General features: G+C 40.4%; 1 protein-coding gene across 3 annotated transcripts in view; it reads left to right on the top strand.

The window, feature by feature from the left end:
* The window catches only part of LEF1 (lymphoid enhancer binding factor 1), a 111,173-nt gene that overhangs the window by 50,804 nt on the left and 35,511 nt on the right, over positions 1–24,858 (top strand). For all 3 annotated transcript variants that reach the window (XM_063136166.1, XM_063136168.1, XM_063136167.1), the window contains 2 exons: positions 11,109–11,241; positions 23,297–23,387. In XM_063136166.1, coding sequence (XP_062992236.1) covers positions 11,109–11,241; positions 23,297–23,387 — 224 coding nt within the window. The remainder of the gene's footprint in view (positions 1–11,108; positions 11,242–23,296; positions 23,388–24,858) is intronic.

The raw sequence follows: 24,858 nt of genomic DNA, 5'->3' as shown, positions 1-24,858 counted from the left end.
TTTCTATCAGCTTTTCCTCTGCTTTTGGTTGCAGCCTCCAGCTGCTGCTTTTCATTTAAATGAAAGTTGGAGAAACGTTACACAATGAAAGGGAGTTTCTAAGTAAGGTCGCATAGGGTTTTCATGAAGGCAAATTCAACACAGACTGCAAAATAAAGCAAACACCTTACTTCATCTCTCAGAATGCAAAATATTCTTCTTACTCCATTTAATCATAAAAACCTCATTCAAATTGCCATTAGAATCAAGACAAAGCATTGTTTGATGTGTTTGAAATGTACAGTTCTATTAAAGACCTATGTTCTTTTTTTAAAAAAAAATGGATTTGGTATTCGGAGGGTATTGCATAACCTTGCTGTATGGTGTTCATTATTTTTAACCTCTGATATTGCAAAAGAGCTGAAGCCTAGAACTGTATGCAACTTCTTAAAAGGTGCTGTGATGCTCTTTAACTTTCTGTTAAATACCCCCTTTTCAGCCTGGTCAGTGGGACATTATAGGGACACACTCAGGTTAACAGGCTTGAGTGTTCCTTTGCCGTTAACCTTTAATGTTCATAATACATTATGACATCCGTGTGACAAGGTGCTTTAAACCATGACACTGGGCTATTTAGTTTTATAGACCTGTGAAGTTCTGCATTTTTCTGATACTTTTGCTTTGCTCATCCAGTTGTGAGTATTTGGTGCAACCTGTGGCCTAGTCTCATATAGATGCCACTTGGAAGAGTGTGTGTTGAACTGCAGTAAGTCTGAAATACTTACTGTGGTACTTGGGGTGTTCCGTACAATACAAACTCTGAGCCTTGGAGTTCTTTATATAGTAAAAACAGGCAACCAACTTACTACCCTGTGGTGACTGTTGTAGCTGCCCTTGCCCTTCAAGGGGATTTCACAATGGGGATTGTTGCCTTTTCTCTCTCATACCCATATCCATTTATTTTCCAGTTCAGCAGTAAAGCAGATGAAACCCTGTTGTTCAGTGCTATCACCCAGAAACAAAGAACCAAACCAAACATTTAGCTAATCACACATAGTGGAGCACTAGTTTTTTATAGTTTTTTTTTTTACTCTCCTGCAAGCTTGTGTGTCCCCAATTTGGATTGGGACCATAGCACTCCAGGAGGAAGCATTTTATTTATTTATTATTTATTAAATTTATATACCGCCCCATAGCTGAACCCTAAGCCTTTCCCCCACCCATTTTTTTCTTGAGCTTCCATCTCAAAAAGAGACAAATCTCAATTAACTCAATAGAGACTTTTTTACACGCACACCCATGGGGGTGGGTGGAATTTCAAGAAAGAAATTGGGGGGAACTCTCCCCCCACCTCCAGAGTGTTATGCTATGCATGATTAGTTGAATGTTTCACCAAAAGAAGTGGAAGACTGCATAAGATTACTGCTGAATGGCAGAGGTTGAAAGCTGCTTACTCTGTTTATATTGCTTAGTATAGACATATGTTGGATTCTGAGGTTTAAAGTATAGGATTTGTGCCTGTTTTGAGTGTGGTTAGTTGATGAAAGGGAAAGAAAATAATAGCTTTTTTCAAAAATGTGGATAATGGCAAAAAAGAAAGGACCTCCCCAAATGTATTTACCCCAATATAAGCTTAAGTTGTGAATGTGACAATTGCTGTTGTTGTATAAAACTTTCTAATATGGAGTTCTAATCCATTGACTCCAATATGTGAAGAGCCACAACATATTTGCTGAATGTATTTCCTAGATACCTGCGTAAAAGACTTTCTCTCAGTTTCCCTTCTCTCTCTGGGTATCATACTCCCTTGTAATATTCAGAGAATGTTTAGTTTAAATCAGCATTGGCCAACTTTGGTGAGTCTAGAGCCACTCTCCACTTCATGGGCCGCTCTCCTATTGCTACCACAACACCAGCAGCAAAGAATTCAGAGATTTTCTGCTGAAATTTGGTGGCAAACTGCTACAGATCCTTAAAAAGGATTTTTTTTTTTGCTTGCTCTCTTTTTTATCATAATGTGGGATGGGGGCATTTTTGGTGGCATGGGCTGTAGAAGGGGATTGGGGGGGCATGCAACCAATGGGCCATGTGTCGCCCATCCTTGCTTTAAGCAATAGACCTTCTGTTCAGAAAAACAATTTTTCATAACTTTTTCTAGGGTGAGATTAGTCACAGATAATCCTAAAGCTTCTTACGAGATTTAAGCAAACCCAGGTTGGCAGTGACATTCTTTAAGAGAAGGAAATAGTTTCCGTGTGCAGTTGGTTTGCAGAGGAGGAATCCCAGGAGTTGGTCAAACAAAATGCAGATCAGTGGGCTCAAAACTATGCTTTAGGAGAGAAGACTCAGAGAGGGTCTGTGCTTGTCTTCGTTCAGAGCTGTTCCAAGGTAGAGTCAGCTCTAATTGATCTGTGCATTGGAATCTTCTGAATTGGTGCCTAAGGTCATGTCTCTGCAATCAGGTTCCTGCAGTCAGGTTTCTGCTTCAGCTCAGAGCTCCATTACACCTACTTTTTGCCCCTGGTTTGCCTCCGTGTTTTTTACTTCCATTTCATAAGCGGAGTAAGTGTTCCTCCCTTTCACGATTGTTGCTCTACCGCTGAACTCTTTTCACTTGTTTGCTCTCCTGCTGCTATTGTGCCCACCCCACCCCATCCCTTCTCCTTCCTCCTCCAGTTTATTGGTTCTTGTCATTGATGGACATTGTGATCAAGTGGCAGACTTCCCCACTCACTCATTGGAGCTCCTATGGGAATTAACAAAAATACTTACAGCTCCCTCATTTTTAAAGATAAAGGGATGAAACATGGGGCCGTGAGAACTCTTAAGTAGGGCTTTAGGCATGCTAAGTTTGAATCAGATCAGTTCATCCCTTGATTTTTTAGGATTTTAATTCCCCCCCCCCCCAGTCATTCCTTCTCATTAACACACACACACACCTCTTCAATTCTGTTCAGGGGTGGATTAAGGCAGAATCAGAGGTACAGTCGTGTGAAAAAGAAAGTACACCCTCTTGGAATTGTTTGATTTTACATATCAGGACATAATAACAATCATCTGTTCCTTAGCAGATCTAAAAATTAGATAAATTCAACCTCAGATGAACAACAACACATGACATATTACACTGTGTCATGATTTATTTAACAGAAATAAAGCCAAAATGGAGAAACCATGTGTGAAAAAGTAAGTACACCTTATGAATAGCTTGTCACCTTTAGCAGCAATAACTTGAAGTAATTGTTTTCTGTATGACTTCAGACTCTCACATTGTTGTGGAGGAATTTTGGCCCACTCTTCTTTACAACGTTGCTTCAGTTCATTGAGATTTGAGGGCATTTGTTTATGCACAGCTCTCTTAAGGTTCCGCCACAGTATTTCAATCGGGTTGAGGTCTGGACTTTGACTGGGCCATTGCAACACCTTGATTCTTTTCTTTTTCAGCCATTCTGTTATAGATTTGCTGGTGTGCTTGGGATCATTGTCCAGTTGCATGACCCAATTTCGGCCACGCTTTAGCTGTTGGACAGATGGCCTCACATTTGACTCTAGAATACTTTGGTATGCAGAGGGGTTCATGATCGACTCAATGACTGCAAGGTTCCCAGGTCCTGTGGCTGCAAAACAAGCCCAAATCATCATCCCTCCACCACCATGCTTGGCAGTTAGTATGAGGTGTATGTGCTGATATGCTGTGTTTGGTTTTCACCAAATGTGGCGCTGTGCATTATGGCCAAACTTCTCCACTTTGGTCTTGTCTGTCCAAAGGACATCATTCCAGAAGTCTTGTGGTTTGTTCAGATGCAACTTTGCAAACCCAAGCCGCGCTGCCACGTTCTTTTTAGAGAGAAGAGGCTTTCTCCTGGCAACCCTTCCAAACAAACCATTCTTGTTCAGTCATTTTCTAATTGTATTGTCATGAACTTTAACATTTAACATGCTCACTGAGGCCTGTAGAGTCTGAGATGCAACTCTTGGGTTTTTTGCAATTTCTCTGAGCATTGCACGGTCTGACCTTGGGGTGATTTTGCTGGGACGTCCTCTCCTGGGAAGACTGGCAACTGTCTTGAATGTTTTCCACTTTTGAATCATCTTTCTCACTGCAGAATGATGGACTTTAAATTGTTTGGAAATGGCCTTATAACCCTTCCCAGATTGATGGGCAGCAGCAATTGTTTCTCTAAGATCATTGCTGATGTCTTACCTCCTTGGCATTGTGTTAACACACACCTGAATGCTCCAGACCAGCAAACTGAAAAAACTTTGACTTTTATAGAGGTGGTCATACTTGCTGATGATCAATTAATCACGGGCATTTGATTAGCAGCACCTGTCTGCTACTAAGCATCTGAATTCCTATGAAAGCAGTAAGGGTGTACTTACTTTTTCACACATAGCTTCTCCATTTTGGCTTTATTTCTGTTAAATAAATCATGACACAGTGTAATATGTCGTGTGTTGTTGTTCATCTGAGGTTGTATTTACCTAATTTTTAGACCTGCTAAGGTACAGATGATTGTTATTATGTCCTGATATGTAAAATCATACAATTCCAAGGGAGTGTACTTTCTTTTTCACACAACTGTATGTGTGTGCGTATGTGTGTGTTCAATGGAGCTCGTTTATTGCCTGGGCTTGATTCCCTTACTCAAGAGTAAATCCCATTGATTTCAACTGCATTTACTTCCAAGTCATACTAAAATATGATGCATGCTTACCTTTGAGTAAACCCCATTGAACAGAGAGAGACTTACCTCTGAGTAAAAAGAAGTAAGACCTCAGAAGTAAGCATAGGTTTGCAGAGCACTTCTTTCCAGTTTGCTGTTTTAGACTTTTTAAAAAAAGCTTCTGAGTGACCACACTATTAAAAGTCAGTTCTATACGTGTTTACTCAGAAGTAAGTCTCTCTCCATATTTGGAAGAGGCTGAGTGGGGTGAGGAGTAGCTTTGATATTGAGATCTATGGCTAACCAAAATGCTTACATCTGTGTAATTTTTCAAGATAAAGAGATGAAGCTTGGCACCGTGATAGCTCTTATGGAGGGCTTTAGCCATGCCACGTTTGAATCAGATCCGTGCATGCCTTGATTTTTAGGATTTCTTTTTCATTAACCCCTCAATCCATTCTTCTGATACTGCACCAAAGTGAAATTCCACCTGTTTGCACTTGTGGAGGATCTGTTTTCCTTTATTTTGATAATGCACAGCTGTGCATCTCCTGTTCATAAAAATAGAGATCTGCTGGGGTCCTCAGGGATGTGGGCTCCCCCCCCCCACTCTGGGTTTGTTGTCTAGTGATTTACTGCTTTAACGTTTCATCAGAGGGGCTCTGTTTATGTGGGCAATGATGGGGTTGGTGCAGTAAAAAGTCCATTCAACCAACTAAGCACAAGTATATTCATTCAACATGGCATGCTAGAGGAGGAGAACTGCCCTGCTCTCCCTTTTCATCAGCAAGACTCCAAAGCACACATACCCAACAAAGGAAAAAGTGAGAGGATAGCAATACATGAAGACATAATCTGCTTGGAGAAAATAATCCAGACTTTCCCTGCACCAAAATAATATGCAAAACAGAAGAAAAGAGGCGAGATGGGTGCAGGGCAGGGATGACGTCATGAGAGACCCGCGCTGCAATACCAGATGTGGCAAGAGTGTATGATGGAGCTCTGAATCTGGTATGATGGAACTCTGAATCTGGGTTGGTAGATAGTTCCTGGTTAAAGAAGAGCAATGTGCTCTGAGCTAACTCTGAGCCAGTACAGTTTTCATTACTCCCTACTGACCTGACATAGCACCTGTCTCTGCATGCAATATCGGCCTTGTAGATTGGTGCATATTCTGTGGGAAACAGTCTTAATCTATGCAAGTTCAGTTGTTTTTGCCTTTTTAGCATACTGACAAGTCTGTGTTGCCTTCGTATCTTGAGCTGCCACTCTTGTCAGGTTTTTAGAAGAGAAAGCTGCTGCACACTGTGTATAGTAATGCAAATATATCCATATATTTAAATTATCTATTGTTTAGCATGCAGAAAGTTGAAAAGAATACACAGATGAATTTTCTTCAGACTCCAACAAACTTGCAGAATCTTGAGGTTCAACCCCCCCTCCCAATATTCAGCATGTATTATGTATGGTATTCCTGAACTGTGCAAAAAATGGAAATTGGTGATCATAGAATAATAGAGTTGGAAGGGACCTATAAGGCTATCGTGTCCAGTCCCCTGCTCAATGCAGGAATCTATGTTAAAGCATACCTGACAGATAGGTGTCTGGCTGCATCTTGAATGCCTCTAGTGTGGGAGAGCCAACGGCATCCCTAGGTAATTGGTTCCATTATCAGACTGCTCTAACAGGAAATTTTTCCTGATGTCCGGCCGGAATCTGGCTTCCTGTAACTTGAGCCAATTATTCTGTGTCCTGCACTCAGGGATGATCGATAAGAGATCCTGGTCCTCCTCTGTGTGACAACCTTTCAAGTATTTGTAGAGGGCTATCATGTCTCCCCTCAGTCTTCGCTTCTCCAGACTAAACATGCCCAGTTATTTCAGTCTCTCCTCATAGGGCTTTGTTTCAAGACCCCTGATCATCCTCATGATGCTGCTGTCATACTGGGCAACTAGGCCCTCCTTTCCCATCTTCCACTCATCAGAGCAAAGGTCCAAGGTTCAATATTTGGTATGATGCTTCCCCCCCCCCCCCCGATTTTTTGTTGTTATTTTCCCTCACCATTTTTATACATTAGGTTTTGCCTTCAGGTAGCATAGAGAAAAGGAGCAAACACAGGATACACAAAGACACAAAAATAAACCTATATAAGCTGTCCATGTTTACCTAACCTGGGCTTTTGCCACTTAGCGCAGACCAAGTCTCCTGGGGAGGCACCACTGCTCCATATTCTGCATCTCTGTGGCCAGTTCCTGGTCCAGAGTCATGTAGTCTAGGCTCTCAAAAGACCCACTCCTCCCCAGTCTGCACATGTGGGCTTTCAGCCCCTCCTTTTAAGGATAGATGGCAAGGCAACTGTGTTAACTTGCACATACACATCCCCACACTTGTGCCTGATTGCAAAGGCCAGGGGATTACAAGGAGGGAGTCTTTTGGCCTCCATCCCACAGGCTGGGCAAGTTTCAAGTGAGAAGCACATCTGGCATGTCCAGTTAGAAGGATCTCTAATAACAGGTGCTGAGAGAGATCTTTTCCTGTGCCCCTGGAGAACAGTCATAATTTATGCCAGTCATAAATGAACCAATGTTCTAGCTCAATATAAGGGTAGGTGTGGGTCTATGTGAATAGCAGTGACACATAGGCTTTTTCTGTGTTGAGAAAACCCTAGATCAGATAACTTCTAGTACCAGATAGAAATTTAATGCACACCAGCAACTCGTAGGCCCTGTTTACATATAATGTGACAGCCCATTGTGTGCAAGCAGATGCTCTGCCTGTAGCTCAGCCTCCTCCTCCACTTTAAAGCACAACCCACGATTGACTCTTTGTAGGTCATGCAGCATGATGTGCAAACCTGAACCACTGGAGCTAAACGGATACGTAAGCAATAGAATATTTATCAGTAGATTGCTGTATGGCTTAAACAGCATTTTAAATTACTTCCAACATTGTAAAAGATGATAGTGTCTTTTATTTTCTAATGCTTTATGAAAAAAAGATACTCCATTTTTGTAAACATACTGTGTAATTGTCGACCCTCTTGAGTTTGAAAGTTAACTTCAACCACATGTATGATCTCCTCGATCTGTAATAGCCATTCATATTGCCATAGTACATCTTAAAGGTCAAAGGCTCTCATACCATTTGCAGAGTTTCAGAAGAGCTAAATTATTGCAAGAAGCTCCATGTTTGGTCTGTCAATTCAGTTTTTACTAATTTCTTGCTTACCCAAATTGCTATTTAGGGAACACCAGCGTCTGAAATAAATACTCTGTAACACGTAATATAAATGAGGTCAAGCTGCAAAGGAAGAAATGAGAAAGCCGTAATTGTCGGTATTGCTAAATTCTTACACAAGTGGTAGCTTATCACTGTAGAGCAGCCTTCACAAGCCTTCCAGATGTCTTGGACTGCAGTTTCCATCAGCCCTAGCCAGCATGGCCAGTCAACAGGGATAATGGGAATTGCAGTCCAAAACAGCTGGAGGGACTTAGGTTGGTGAAGGCTGCTGTATAGGTGAATTGCTAGGCTTGCACAATTGTGGATGTTTGTTGTTGTTCATAGTAGTAGTAGTATATACTGCATGTTTGAACTGAATGAGGATGGAAGAATCAGCAATATTGGCTACACCCACACTGACTCAAAATGTAGACAATCTTTAATCCCTGTTATGGTCTTCAAGAGAGCCTTTAGCAATGCCCTTGCCTTTTTACATACTATAGCTGTGCATGAGCCAGGACAGGAGGACAAAGAGTGTAAATAGAGATCTTTGCTGTTTATAGAGGTGAGAAGGTAAAAAGTGAGGGAGGGTGTTCAACTCATGCAAAAGAAAGCAGCTGGAATACATTATAGTGGGGGTCCTTGGTTTGGGGGTTTATATTGGAAGGGAAGTCTCTGGGGTCTGGATCAAGCCCATGACTTCCAGTTAGCTACTTCCATGATATGGCAGTGACACAAGTTTCTGTACATATCCATCTTTCAAAGAGTTACTAGCACTGTATTAGATGCCCCTGCATGTTTACTGCCATGTTTTTGTCTTTAAAGTATTAGTATTAATACTAATGCAGTGCCCATAGATGTCTTCTCAGAAAACTGAAGCATGTAGCTGTAGATAATCTAAAACTTGGTATCCAATTTGTGAGTTTAAGAAAAGGAAAGATGCGTGGCAGTTCGAGCTATTTCCCTTGGAAGCCAACTCCTCTATCTTAATGGGAATTCGTACTGCTTTTATTATTTGGTCACAAATAATGGCCCTAATGCTTGTTGGTTTTAAAACACCTAGGAGTAGCACTGCTTTTTCTCTCCTGCTCACATACTCTCTCCCTCTTGCAAAATATAAGACAAGGCCAGAGCTTAAATTAAAATCCTCAGGTTCTTATCTCCTTCCCACAGGAAAGCAAATCTGTGTTGAAAACCGTAAAATTAAGAGGAGAGCAAGGATAGCATAATTTAGCAAAAATTCATGCAGAAGATTCTGAGCTATATGACTGGAGGGGTAGGTCAGACATAAAGATGATACCACTTGCTAATGCAGGTTCCTTAAGGTGGTGCTCTGGAAACAAGGGGAAGTATGCAAAGAGAAAAAAAGTAGGCAAAAAATATGACATTAGCTTTGTTTTTGTTCATTCTAAACTAGAAAGGCTTATTGCAACACACACATCTTCTGTGTTGTGTTTTAAATAAGGCCCAACAATTTTTAATCACATTAGCATTCACAAATAAATCAGTTAAGAATTCTCTCTCCTTCATTACCAATCTTTTATATATGGGGTGCTTTATGAGTAATACCAGTATTTTTGTTTGAATCCTCTCCCCACTCCCATGCACTCATCTGCCATGATTTTGTATTTGTGACCAAGAAAAAATAATTGCTGAAGGGCGTTTCACTCAGAATCTAGGGGGAAAGTGCTGAGTTTTTCCTTGATAGTATACCAAACGACAGAAAAAAGAGAAAATTAAACTAAATAGCATGGTGTAATAATGCAAATGAATCTCAAACATTTCTCACATTTTGCATAGATTTAGGCTTTGGGGGGGAAATAGGAATTATTCTGGTAACTCCAGCATTTCTTCAGCTCAAAAGGATTGCTGCATGTAGCAATAGTATGTGTTGACAACACATTTCTCAACAGTGGTTTTAGAACTCCACAGTGGAGTTTTTACACCACCGTTGAGAAATTTGTTGTCTGGAGGGAAAACTCTACCCCACGGTGCAGTTGTTTTTGTTGGGTTTTTTTGGAAAACACTCCACGCAGAATATTCATGCTGTGCAGAGGAGAGTTCCTGCACAACCATTGTGTTGTGTGGAGGGCTCCGTGGAATTTCCGTTGCATTGACTCTTCCCACTGGCTACAGAGTTCTCTGGCAAGAGTGGCAAAAGGAGTGAGTGCTGCTCTAAGAGAGCTGCTGAGATTATTATTTTTTTGCAGCAATGGCTGATGGGATACCATCAGGAGGACCGGGGGGGGGAGGGGAGAAGAGAGGGCAGAGGAACTGTGTCAATTGAACATTGCAATAGATTTTACTCAACTCCACGGTAGCCCACAGTCACACAATGATGGACTTAGAACAAACTACAAACTCAACCGTTGAGTGGAGTTTTCCCACTGTGTAGAGAAATGTGTTGACTGAACTAAGTCAATGACTGTTTTTTTTAAAAAAAGAAAACTGTGTTAAATTTTAGCAAATACTGAACATAGTTGTGTCATGTATCACCTCTCTTTTATCTTAACATATCAGATAGCACTACTTGGAGAGGAGTAACCATATCCCATTCAGAAATAAACTAGATTTTTTTCTCCTCACAGCAAAGTTTTGGTATGACTTGCAATGCTTCAGTAATAACAAGTACCTGCAAATAACAGTGACAGTATTTGTTATTCTGTAATGACAAGCATGGTGGGGCAGGGCAAGTTGGAAGGCCAAAAAGAAAACTATCCAAGTAGTTTTGGGAATCCCCTTATCCACAGTCAAAATACACAGGTGTAAAAGTATGTATTGTTGCATCATAAAATACTCTGACCATACCTTTGCTAACTACTTGGGAGGACATCACAGTAGGGCAGATTGCATTGGGGAAGGTACTTGCCATGGTGAGTAGGTCTTTGGAAAAACTCTAAGTAAAAGATGCAGTAGTGGCTAGTATTTTGCCAATGCTAGCTATACCTCTTGCTTGTAATCTCCAATTTGTAGCATGTATGATATACAAAACATCAACAATTTTCTTAAAGCTTGTAAACCTTTTGGCTTACTCCAGAGTGACGAATGACATTATACACATTAAGCACAGGAATACTTAAGACTGGAAAAATAAGAAACTGAAAGAAACTGGAATTGATAGGTTTGCCCATCCCTAATTAAAAGCCAGGCAGTTAAAAATACACTAAACTTTTTTTTATCAGCTCTGTTGATAAACCAAAAAAAGCCAAAATTGCTACTAATGCCTTTTATTTTTATTTACAGTCAAACAAAGTACCAGTGGTGCAGCCTTCCCATGCCGTTCACCCTCTCACCCCACTTATCACCTACAGTGATGAGCACTTTTCTCCAGGGACACATCCGTCACACCTCCCTTCAGATGTCAACTCAAAACAAGGTGAGGAACCTTCATTCATCTATTAAAGTAATTGTTAACAGAATAGCCATGCATGCTTTGCGCTGAGACGTGTGATCCAAAGGGAACTTTTATAGTTTAATACTGTCCTAAAATATTGCTTAATCAAGAAGTCATGGGCCTGGGTTTTCTTGGTGCACTGTTTTTCTGCAGTGATAGAATTCAGAAAACGACAGTTAAAGTCCTTGGCGCCCCCTGTCATATTAGAAGTGCAGCGCAGATGTTCTGAAGTGTAGAAGTGCTTTTTTCAGATAAGGTGAAAGGGTGAGCTATCACTTTTTCCTATTACTAACAACATTACGTTTTAAAAATTTGAGCAGGCATCCTTCACAGGAAACCAAGAGGTTTCAGTTGTTCCCTTTCATACAACATTTTCACCTGTATTGAATAAACAATAGCCATTTGTTCTTAATTTTGTGTTTAAAAAAATAATTCTATCGCTAATTCTAAACTTAAATATTACCACCAAATCTTAAATTATTTTCATAATATGTTTTCAAAGTATTTATTTATTATATTTCTATACTGCCCATTAGCCAAAGCTCTCTTAATGTATTTGAACACTTACTAGTTTCAAATTAGGGCCATAAAACAAATAAGATTTGAATTACATCTAGATGAAATTTCTGTTAACTTTATATTTGCATTGCTGCTGTTTTTATCTGGTTGAGCTTTTATATTGTATTTTATATTATGGTTTTATACTGTTGTTTTATACTTTGAATGGTTTTAATTTTTGTGAACCGCCCAGTGGGTTCAGTGTTGAAAATCATTATTTCCTTTGGCAACAATGAGAGACTAGTGCATTTGCCAACATGATGTGTATATCTTGTTGCAATGGCTGTGGTGGCACTAGTCCAGATATTACAATCTTGTTTCTCTATTTAGGGTCTTTTGGCCATTCTGTTGCAGAATTATACCTTTTGATTACCTTTATAAACATGTTGGGACCATGTCCCATCATGCAGCAGCTGAAAGAGAGATGACATTACTGGAATATATCTTATCAGATTGTGATATAAAGCATTTGTGCACAATTGCAGCTTCCTAGATACGATGTGAACAATTTCATAGCATTGCTATTCATGTAGTGGCCGGGTTGCTGAATATCTCTGTGGCTGCATTCAAACGCCATGATAGTCAATAGTGAATTAATAGGCAACTCACAGTAAGTTATTCTGTGGGTACTCCCCACACGATCAGCGAAATAACCAACTGTGATTTGGTTATAAGCAACTGTGAGTGGGAGATTCAGGACAAATAAAAGGAAGGACTTCTTCACACAGTGCATAGTTAACTATGGAATTCGCTACCACAAGTTGTAGTCATGGATACATTCCTGGAGGAAAAGGCTATCAGTGGCTACTAGCCCTGGTGGCTATGTGCAACCTCCAGTATCCAAGGCAGTAAGCCTATAAGCACCAGATGCTGGGGAACATGGGTGGAAGAGTGCAGTTGCACTCATGTCCTCCTTGTGGATTCCTGGTCATCAGCTGGTTGGCCACTGTGTGAACAGAGTGCTGGACTAGATGGACCCTCGGTCTGATCCAGTATGGCATTTCTTATGTGCTTATGTGAGTGGATTATTAATCTATGGTGCATTGACTAACTTGTCCCCCACCCTCCCTCCCTCCTCTCAGTCCTCTTGCTTGTATCCTATCATTCTTTGCTGACGAAAATAGAGTTCTGCCAGCTCTAGTAGAGTAGCAACCATCACTTTGACCGCTCTTGCCTAGCAGCTCTGTAGCCAACGAAAATAACCAAGAGTACCCACTACACAACACAACAACCCACTATGGATTACTTAACCCATCATGGGTTATCATATCATCTGAACCCAGTCAGCATGTTGTTGTTGTTGTTGTTGTTATTATTATTATTATTATTATTATTATTATTATTAATATTTATTACATTTTTATACCGCCCAATAGCCGAAGCTCTCTGGGCGGTTCACAAAAATTAAAACCGCAATAAAACAACCAACAGGTTAAAAGCACAATTACAAAATACAGTATAAAAAGCACAACCAGGATAAAACCACACAGCAAAATTGATATAAGATTAAAATACAGAGTTAAAACAGTAAGATTTAAATTTAAGTTAAAATTAAGTGTTAAAATATTGAGAGAATAAAAAGGTCTTCAGCTGGCGATGAAAGCAGTACAGTGTAGGCGCCAGGTGGACCTCTCTGGGGAGTTCATTCCACAACCGGGGTGCCACAGCGGAGAAAGCCCTCCTTCTAGTAACCACCTGCCTCACTTCCTTTGGCAGGGGCTCACGGAGAAGGGCTCCTGTAGATGATCTTAAGGTCAGGGCAGGTACATATGGGAGGCGGCGTTCCTTCAAATAACCTGGCCCCAAACCGTTTAGGGCTTTAAATGTCAATACCAGCACTTTGAATCGGGCCCGGACCTGGACTGGCAGCCAATGAAGCTGGAAAAGGACTGGCGTAATGTGATCTCGCCGGCCAGTCCCTGTTAGTAAACGGGCTGCCCTGTTTTGTACCAGCTGAAGCTTCCGGACCGTTTTCAAAGGCAGCCCCACGTATAACGCATTGCAATAATCCAAGCGAGAGGTTATCAGAGCATGGATAACTGTAGCTAGGCTATCTCTGTCCAGATAAGGGCGTAGTTGGTATATCAACCTAAGCTGATAAAAGGTGCTCTTTGCCACTGAGTTCACCTGTGCCTCAAGTGACAGTTCTGGATCCAAGAGCACCCCCAAACTACGGACCCGATCCTTTAGGGAGAGTGCAACCCTGTCCAGGACAGGGCGAATTATTTGCCAGTCAGTGAGGGAGGAAGCAGCAACCAGGCACCTCTCCATCATGCCTGGGTCCAGCTCCAGCTGAGAGCCTCCTCCCTCCTGCTACCAACTGTCTCTGCAGAGGACACCAGTGAGGGAGGAAGCAGCAGCCAAGCACCTCTCCACCGTGCCTGGGTCCAGCTCCAGCTGAGAGCCCCCTCCCTCCTGCTGTCAACTGTAACTGCTGAACTTTGCAACTAAGATTGTAGTGCCTGAATTTGCTTTCCTTTCCCCCCTCCTCCTCCTCCCTCCCAATCCCCTTTCCTTTTGTGTCATGTCTTTTAGATTGTAAGCCTGTGGGCAGGGACTGTCAAGAAATATTTTTGTAAGCCGCCGTGAGAGCCTTTTTTGGCTGAATGGCGGGATAAAAATGCTTAAATAAATAAATAAATTGGTGGGAGTAAAGGCTAAATTATGTCAAGGTTACTGTAGTTTGTCTCTTTTGGTTGACTGTTTACCTATAACCCATTCTCGGCAACAATATAAGGTTATTTTATTTAGATAAAGTCATGAAAACCAGTGGAGTCTGGTGGTTCCGATATCAGTGGGTGGTGAATCTGCTCCAGGTTTCAGTAAGAACTCTAAAGGAGCTATCCAAGGTGCGATAACTCCTTTAGATTTCTAACTGGCTCTGATTGAAACCTGGAGTGGGTTCACCACCTCACTGGCATCGGAGCCACCAGCTTCCACTGATGAAAACTGTAATAAGATCTTATTTATTTCCCTTGTTGCTATGAAGCGACTTGCATCTGAAAAGCTTGTCGGAATAACCAGGGCATCAAAAACACAGAATAATCAAAGATGAATCTGGTTGTGCATGTATGGAATCCTGATAGTATTTTGGTTACTTTAAAGAAAGCAACCAATAAATAAATAAATCCCCAAAGTTAAATCTTTCCAGGAAAACTGTCTGGACAAATACAAAATCCAATTAAGAACTCTGAACCGAATTGTATTCTAAGAGGCATTGAATGATTGGGAAGCAAAGTATTAGCAAACTGACTCTTCACATCCTTGGCCTTTCTTTCAAGCTACAGCCTATGTTCTTTGTGTTCGTACCTGTATATTACACCAATTTGAATTAAAAGAACAATTAATATAAAATTTCTTAAAGCAATTGTATACAGTAGCGAAGTTGTGTTAGTATGTCCTCGGAATTCCTTCAAGCAACCTTGTAAACAGCAGTGGATTTGGGAGACCATAATTATAAGTATAAATTGTTCAGGAAATATAACAAAGGAGTCCCAATTTTAAAATAAGATGTTATGAGAAGATGGTTTCCTTCTGTCTATATGGAATCCCTTTAAGCTTCTAATCACATTTCTGTCAAGTACCTATACATACATCTTTTCTGACTATGATTTGGCTCCGTAACTTAAATATCTAAAAATGTTCAATAGTGAACTTCTCCTTAGGCTGTTTTACCCTACTTGTCCCACAAGCTTACCCATTATATGCTAAGGCTACAATCCTATACACATTTACCTGATTAAGTTCCACTGAACTCAGTGAGATGTACATCTGAAAATAAATGCATACAATTGCACTGTAAGGACTGTAATCAGTGAGTTTCCCTTCTCTGTTTTTATTTCTGTTTGTTGTATGTGCTGATTGTTTTTGTTGCCTGTATTTGTAACTTTATTTCAAATTGAAATTCTTGTTAAAAAAGAAATCCCGACATTCTTACTGTAAAACCTCATTTTTCCATTTGTGAAATATTGAGCTTGTATATTCATATTTTATTGAAATACAACGTGATTGGTTTGGGACTGACCATATAGCATGTGCAGTAGCTAATGATATGTACCATTGCAATCCCTAAGGGTCTAGTAAAATATGCAACAGTGAGGGTGGATACGACTGAGGCTTGGTGGATCATGGTATTGTTGGTAATGCAATTTGGGGGGGGGGGTGACGACTGAAAAATGTGTGGGGTGAAACAGAGAAAATTAGAGTGCTGAAAATGACTGGCATTTTGATCACTGTGCATCTTATAATTTATTTGTACTGGACATAGGTATGAGACAGTATATAGACTGAATATTCCTAACCAGCATCTGAACCTTGAATGATTTATACAGACAATTGATTCACTGTTTTGTCATTATTTCCTGCTGAGATGTGCCTTCTAAAACTCGATGTTTTCGCATGGATTTCATGCTCCATACCTATTATTTACCATTTTAGAACATTTTTTTCAATCACCTTTTAATTTTATTTTCATTAATTTATTAAAATATTTTTAAATTGCCCTTCATCCTTATGGATCCAAGGTGCTGTACAAAAATGCAAGTCCATCTATCCTCTGCTAAACTCAGTCTAATAAGGCTTAAGAAATGTGCTCTCTGCTCTGGTTTCTCTATTTAGCAGAGATTGCCAAGAACTTCCCATGTGACATTTTGTACTCTGTACACTGCTTATTAATCTGGTATGCCATTTCCTGGGGCAAAGCAGGGGACATGATGCCTGTGTCTCTGGCCTCATATATTGTGCATTATACACTGGATATAGATTTGATTTTTTTTTACTGAAACCCCAAGATCCTGAAATCCATGTAATATGATGTTACTAGACGTGATGTTGTTCATGTCTTTAGCCCTTGTATGCTTGATTTCACACACACACACACACACACACACACACACACACACACACACACAAACACTCTTCAATTTCTACCCAAATTGAGGCTCTCATGCTGGCTATTTGCAATGGGAGGAAAGTTACCATTGCAAATAACCAGAAGATCAGGATCACTGCAGGGTGCAAAGGCTTAAAGCTCCTACACCATGGTCCTGATCCAGTTCTTCTCCTGTGTTGGCTATTTAGTAAGCACACTAGGCTGAAGACATGAACAACAGTGTGCATAGATTAGTGTCTACTGATTAAGAGTTGCTTTTTTTGCGGTTTGGGTGATCAGCATTTTAGGGATCATTTGAATCCCTAGATGTTAGGCAGAAGGTGGGTATACTGGGATTTTATTTGTCTTTTGTTGTGGATATATAATGGCAGTAATATTTAATATCGTTTGTAAGTAGGTATAGCTCGGAAGGGTTATTGATGCCTTCTTATAGGACCATAAATGACAGAATAACAGCATTACTGTTGTAATGTAGTCTATAACTATGGAAATGGTGGGATATTGCTTTGCTTCTCTAAAAGAGGAATAAAAGTTGATTTATTGATGTAGATATCCTTTATTTCAAGATTCATTCCCCACACCCAAGATTCATTCCTACTTGTCCAGCTGAGGGGATGGGAAGTAAAGTGGACCAAAGTCCAGATCTTGAAAAAGACTCTGAAAGAAACAGGAGCAAGATAGCAAACTGCATCCTATTTGGGGGCAAATAGGCAGTTAGCTAGCTGAAAGCCTGTTCTTGTCATACTGCAGTTTTTTGTGGAACCTTGTAATGTAGTTAGTCTTCCAAAATGACTCGGTCACTTGAACCTCTTCTCATTTAGAATAAAGGACTTTACATTTAAAGTGAGACCTGTGATTATTGCTTCACTTTTTCTCTAATGCACTAAATAAATCAATGGCTTAACAGTCTCTGTGACCATAATTCTGTGTACCTCCTTGGGGTATGAGATTTAGGTAGAGCGTGAAAACCATAGGGCTCATTTGGGACTAGGATTAGCTTTAATCCTTGAGGTGGTTTTTAGAGCATGTAGCATTTTTATGTTCTTGGGAGTGTGAGTTGATGGATCATTTCCAGGGAGACCTCCTTACCCACTACAAAAATACTAACCAGTACAAAAGATTGACCTTGGCGCCCACAAGAGTCAACTTGATGAGGAGCTTAGCTAGAGCTGAAGTGACAATCAGAAGCCAAATGAATCATATCAAGTGTGACCATTACAGGCCTGAAAATGATTCTTAATTAACCACCGATCCTCTGTGGTAGCAAGTTTCCAAAATCTGTGAATCGCAAGGGAACCACAGAAAATGTACAAGCAGCAATTTACCTAATCTAATAAGTCTGGTCTGCTGCCTATTTGGAACTGCTGTTTTCCTCTGCTCTCAGCCCCTCCGTACACATTTCATTTGTGAACAATTTCTTGATGCTTATTTTCAATTGAACTTTAAGGGGGAAATTAGTTAAGCTTCCCAAAATACCATTATTTTATTGCTTATGGTCTGTAAAACGGTCTTCCTCTTTTTCTTTTTAAACCAGAGTGAAAATGAACCAAGAAATGTAAAAACCATGAATCTTGTGGCATAAGTTATTCTCGGCCAGAGCCTACACCAACAGATATGTGAAGCAGTCACCTAAGTCGGTAGGTATATATATATATATCCTAGTACAGAGAGAAGGAAATTGAATGTGAATATCTGTATAATGCGCCAAAAGGTCAAGCAATGCAAAGGAGGATATGGTGTGTCACAATGCCATGCAGAACACAAATGAATACTAAATCTGATAAGCATTCCGTAAAACTAACAAGTGAGGATTTAAAATGAACTTTAAAAACTGGAGTCTTATATAAAGACTTGGTCTTCTACACAACCTTGCACTTAGCAAGACTTTCCCAAAATGATGCAATCCATCTCCATCATACACTTTGCTTTTCTACAGAAAAAGGAGAAAACCACTTTGCTTCTCTACAGAAAAGGAGGACCACAAGCTTACCCAGCAATATTGTTCACCTGTCTAGTCACATGATGAATGAAGCAGAAGTGCCTGTTCTGTCTTGAGAACTTGCCTTCTGCCCCACAATATCCACATATGTGATACAGTTCCATGGTGACCTGGGGACTTCTTTCTGCCATCCTTAATTCAAGAAACACTTCAACCACCTAGCTGTACCAACATACAACAACGGTCTTCTCTGCACTGGAGAAAGAGTGCATACATGGACCCCTCCTGAACATTTCAGTACAAACTGGACTCTTACATAAAGTGATTCTATTTTCCTGCTCAGGTTGAAATCGTCAGAATGTCGCATTGCTTGCCTTGTAATCTCAGCAGTACAAAACACACTGGCATCTACAGCCTCAGAAACAATGGTGATGTTATGCTCAAAGTGGATAACAAAGCGGGTGCTTTGGTTATCACAAATATATGGTTGCTTTATATGGAAAGCTGAGATGCAACTCTCCCAACACCACATTCTACAGGTCAATATCCCTTGACCTTGCTCAGGAACTGCACAACTTGTTGAACAAACTTCCTATACAACTTCAGGAGCAAATCTACGCAAATACACCCCAGGATCCCCTTCTAGTTGGTACCCTGAATTCACAAACCAGATAAACATGGGATGGCCATTGCTTCATACATTGGCATTCTGATAATATATGTGTCTGGCTATGTGGAGTTGATTCTTGGGCCCTTTGCTAGCAGTCTCAGTTATCTGCAGGACAATGCAAGGAAGTTTCCAAGAAAACACAGTTCTGGCAACTATACATGTAGAAGTTATATTAGTACTATGCTAATAATTTTGGCTGAGGTTTCTTTTCCTGGTCATTCGCTGGGGAGAGGGGCAAACAGAAATCACTCTTGAAAATCAAAGAAAGAGGAGATTTTGGGAAATGTCATGGATGCAGAGGTTTCATGCCTTCCTTAAGGTTTACAAGGTGGCCCTAGGCATGTGCATGTGTTTTTCTTGCTTAAAGTGAATCTTGTGCTGTGCTCTGCAGCCTCCTTGGCTACCCATCCTTCCTGAAAGCTCCTGGGAGGGTGTCAAAGCAAGCATAGCCCAGGAGACCGCCTGTGGAGTTCCTGAGACCAGCACAGTGGCGTTTTTTTAAAAAAAAACTTAAAAGGAAGTCCTTTTACTTTAAACAACATCATCACACCGATTTCAGGCACGCCACAGGCCTTTTTATTTTTGATCCTTTTCCTAAAGATCTCCAAGATGGACTTTGCCTTTTTCACGGCTGCCATGCACTAGGTTGATGTTTTCATCCTTTTGTCCTTTTAGTCATAACACTTTCAGGTCACTGGCATGGGTATGGGCACCTGTTGAAAATGTCAATATAGTTAATGGCTTATGCCAGCCTTCCCCAACTTGTTGCCTTCTGAATGTTTGGACTACAACCCTCATCAGCCCCTCACCATCAACATGGCCAAAGGTCAGTGATGGGGGAATTGTAGTCCACAATATCTGAACGGTACCATTTGGAACTAAGCTGGTCTCTCCCCACCCCCACCCCCACCCCCCACACACATACACATTTTTTTATTATTATTATTCCCATCTCCTAGTAACTTTTCTCTTTCCAGATTACATTGATGGCATGTTCTTTTTTTGTTCCCATCTCACAAGAAAATAAGCCCTTGAAAAATTAAGTATTCCCTTTAGTTATTTCCATTGCCTGAGCCCAGAACCCTCTATGAAGCAGGCCCACTTTTTGTACATCACACTGCAGTTATATCTGGGGCATAAATACCACCTTAAACCAACTGACTATTACACATACTTACTATTATTTCCAGCTACAGTTCAGAGCATGCCACACAATCCATTCTCCTCAGCCAAATCCTACAATGTAAATGTGTTTTTGCCATTCCTTTGGTGAGAGGCTACCACCGCTTGGATTTATATCAAGAATGTTTAAAATTGCAGCACTCACTTGGGCAAGTGGGAGAAGGGGAAACATATTGACATGGCCAGACAGGCACCCATTAGTCCCTTACTATGGGACATTCCCTGCAGAAGGGTAACAATGTCACTATCATTTACAGCTTTCAGATGGCACTTCTCAGTGCATCATCAAGATATACAGCCCATCCTGGATGATAATCCCCCCACTCACAGGACTTGCCCGGAAGGCCAGTCCTTCCTTTCAGATAGCACCTCGGTTGGAAGCAGCTACTCACCAGCACCAATGGGCCATGTAATGGAGATGCAAGTCTTGGTTCCACCTTTATTACCATATCTCCTTGGGGAATGCTATCATGGGACCAAACTGCATCAGCCTTAACATCAAGGGCTCATTCATCTAGACATCTTCGAACATGGTATCATCAGCCAATAATGCCCCTTCTGCCATTGCCATAGGATAAATAAGACTGTCTCTAATAATGGAACCCAATCAGACATTAGAAGTTGTAACACTGATACCAGTGGGGTGGGGGCACTTTAATCTTCTAAGGCAGTAGTTCCCAATTGGTGGTCCACAGACCCCAGGGGGTCCACATAATCCATCCAGGGGGTCTGTGGCACCATTCACATATTCACCATTCATTTCTGGAGTCCACTGACAATGAATTCCTACCAGAAGTAAAATATAACATCACTGAGCACCTGCGTGATTTAGCGACTAGCTTCAGAGATTACTTCCCTGCACCTAATCCTGAAAACTCATGGAGAAGGAATCCTTTTGAATGTGGTGATGTACAACTAACAACTCTATTTGTGGAAGAGCAAGATGCACTTGTTGACCTGACTTGTGATGGTTCACTGAAATCATTTTTCAAAGAATATAGACTGGACCAATTCTGGCTGAAGGTTTTTCATGATTATAAGAAGTTAGGTGAAAAAGCTTTGAAACATCTAGTTCCCTTTTGTTCCACATATCTTTGGGAACAAACGTTTCGACATTTTGTTATATGAAGAACAAGCATAGAAATCAGCTTGAAGTTGATCCAAATTTGAGATTAAAAGTAGGAAATATTGAACCTGATGTGGAAGGATTGTTCGGGACAAAGAGGCATGATTTCTCCCATCACATTTAGGTTTAGTAGCTGCTAGACATGTCATAATTTGTTCAATTGTAAACTAGACGTTAGCAAAATTAAATTCATCTTTATATTCCTAACTAAATCATTGTCATTTTTGCGTGGTAATATCACAAATTTTATGGTCTGTTTTTTAGTATACCTAAAATCCTTTGCTTATTAGGGGCTACCCCTTATTTTCTCCAAAATATTGCTTCGCACAGGTAACTACCATACAGATAACAAAATTTTCAAAAGCAGGGGGTCCATGGCTTGGCATTTGAAAAACAAGGGGTCCGCAGTACTTAGCTAATTGGGAACCACTGTTCTAGGGCATTCTAGGAGACTGTAAGGTCATTGCAAGTTTCAAAGGGACACTTAAAACATTGCAAGTTTCAAAGAGAGAGTTGAATCTGAAGCCATTGAATTTAGAATTAACAAGTTTCTGGAATTTTATCTTGGCAACACCTGGGATTGGCTAGGTCACTGCAAAAGGCCATTGCTGCTGCTAGGAGTGTGTTTAGTCTATTGATCTTGCTGTGCCCATTCATTACCAATGGCTGCTAGTCAGGAGTAGGTCGTATCCATTCTGATTAGATCTTGAATTTGTTTTTGTTCTGCATAGTACTGTGATGCATTTACTGCTATCGCTTATAGTGCTTGACCTTTTGGCTTCATTTTGGACACACACTCATCCACCCCTCCTTCTCTTTGTACTTGGGGTATATATACTTAACCACAGAGGTGACCATGCATCTGACAAAGTGGGATCTTGTTCATGAAGCTTATGTCACAAGAAAGTTGTTAGCCTTTAAGGGGCCATAAGACTTTTTGTTGCACCAGATGAACAGAGCTCGGCACCAGCAGTGCATACAGAAATAGCTAATGTGGCATGTCATATCACTGCTTTGAAATGATACCATCTAGGAACGTGACCATTCATAAAAGATGTGGTTTTAGATGCCAGTGGTGACTATGCTTTCATTATCTCCATCTCTACCATAAGAAGACCTAATGTGTATAACTATTTTGAACTTGGGTCCCATTGTGATCAGTGGGATAAGTTAGTTATGACAACTCCCATTGATTTAAGTGATTTCAGTCCCATTACAACTCACTTAATCTGTATCCAGCCCTTTGCATTTGGACTTTTCTCTCAGGTTGAATCCTCTGTTTCACAAAACAGGTATAACAAGCACTTTCCCATCTAGTTCATACCCTGACTTCAGCAGCTAATAAACTGTTCTGGCAGAAAGCAAACCAGGTTCATCTTTCTTCCAAAACCTGTGGACCTGTGGTTTGAGTGAGAGCTCATGCATCCCACCCCTAATTATCTTATTCCTATAAAATAGGGGAGGTGACTTAGAACAAAAAGCATTTCACTATTCACAGCCTGGGCTGGATGAAACAACCTGAGTCATGGATTTTTTTTTAAAGTGCTAAATATAAGGTAGGCTCACTTGTATTCCTATCTTAATTTATGGATAAGTGGCTATATTCCCTTTTTGTAATATTTCATGTTGTGCTGGCTAGAATGACAACTTGCATCCTATGCTCTTTAACAGGCATGTCCAGGCATCCTGCAGGTCCCGACATCCCCACCTTCTATCCCTTGTCTCCTGGTAGTGTTGGACAGATAACTCCACCTCTTGGCTGGTAAGAGCATTCTGCTGCTTCTCAAACATGTTTGTGTCGGCTTGCATAGTTGTGTGCTTCTTAATACTGCATCCTTTCTTGCTTTGAGAGCTGTGTCTCCTATGTATTTATAGATATAGATATATATTAAAAATGTGGATGTTTCCATCATTAAATAACAAAATAGATATTGATTGTGACAAGCTTTGAAATGTAGTTGCCAACGGGGTTTGCAGAGGAATGTTTGGCGGACAAGTGGTGTTCCCATAAGCAATATATTGTATAATTCCCAAACTGTATGGCTTGTAATTAACCCAGTGTTTGGCATTTATGTTATTATAGATTTAAGATGGCTTGTTTAACTAGGGCTCACCAGGCCTTTGCCCTGAATGCTTGCAGAGTTCAGGGCTGGAGCATGTAAAGTACACAGGTGTCACTAAATATATGCAGAGTGACTTTCCACCACTAAATAATCACAATTCATCTGCTTACCTGTCAGCCATTGACATTGTCCATGTGGCAGATGGGTCATCTAAACAGAGTGTAAAAAGTTATTATTCTATGGCACCAGTAGACAGTGCACTTCAGGAAGATTTGTGATAGCATGTCAGACTTCAGATAGAACTCATTCACCACGTTCATGGTGCAATCACAGGTGAAAAGGAGTTGTTGGCAGAGTGATAGTGTAATTGTGTGAATTTACCTTCAGTAAAGCCTCTCCCAATCATGCAATCTTAATTCAAGAGTGATTCAGAGATGAGCAAAAGAATGAGTGTCATTTACAGTGCAGTGAAACAAAATGTCATATACTTTAAGCCTTAAGTTGAAGAGTTGATGCCACTGGGCAAGCACTGCACCTCTTTTCAATTTGTCATGCTGGGAACGACCATGTTGTCCTTTTGGCAGACTTAACACATCAAAAAGGAAAATTCCACAGTTGTAGGCTCTTTATTCTTTGTTGGATCGGACCCCAACTTTTAAGTTAGCTTATATGGATGATTTAGAAAAAACAGCAAAATTGCCTCTTATAGCTCATGTCAAAAATTATTGCAAATTTCCAAAATTACCTTGCAATTAGAAGACAGATTTTTAAGACCAGAGTATCTGATGCCCATTCTCTTTTATACTGTTGGTTCTTTTCAGTTACAGAAGGATTTCCCATGGTTTTGATATCACTTTTTAATTGTTGGCATTTCTTTCAAATATTTTCTCAATGCAGATATTTTTACAAAGACAGAAACCAAATCAGAAAAAATGCTGATAATACAAATGAGGTCTAGCATACATTGCTCTTGTGCTCTGCTTACTGTAGCTAAAAATATGGTCTAGGATATTTGGATTTTTACTTTTTTTCCCCCTTCGGTGCAATCACCCTCCCCATGCACATGTACAGAGTTCGGTTTAGGTGTGAAGACTGTCATGGTGAGCATCATAAAAGGGCCAGCAGCTTTGGAAATGCCAATTCCTTAAAACATTAAATCTGTCAATCAAT

The sequence above is a fragment of the Elgaria multicarinata genome, chromosome 10, assembly GCF_023053635.1.
Source record: "Elgaria multicarinata webbii isolate HBS135686 ecotype San Diego chromosome 10, rElgMul1.1.pri, whole genome shotgun sequence".
NCBI lineage: Eukaryota > Metazoa > Chordata > Lepidosauria > Squamata > Anguidae > Elgaria > Elgaria multicarinata.
Note: the sequence above shows the minus strand (reverse complement) of the source record. Positions and strands in the feature narration are given on the sequence as shown.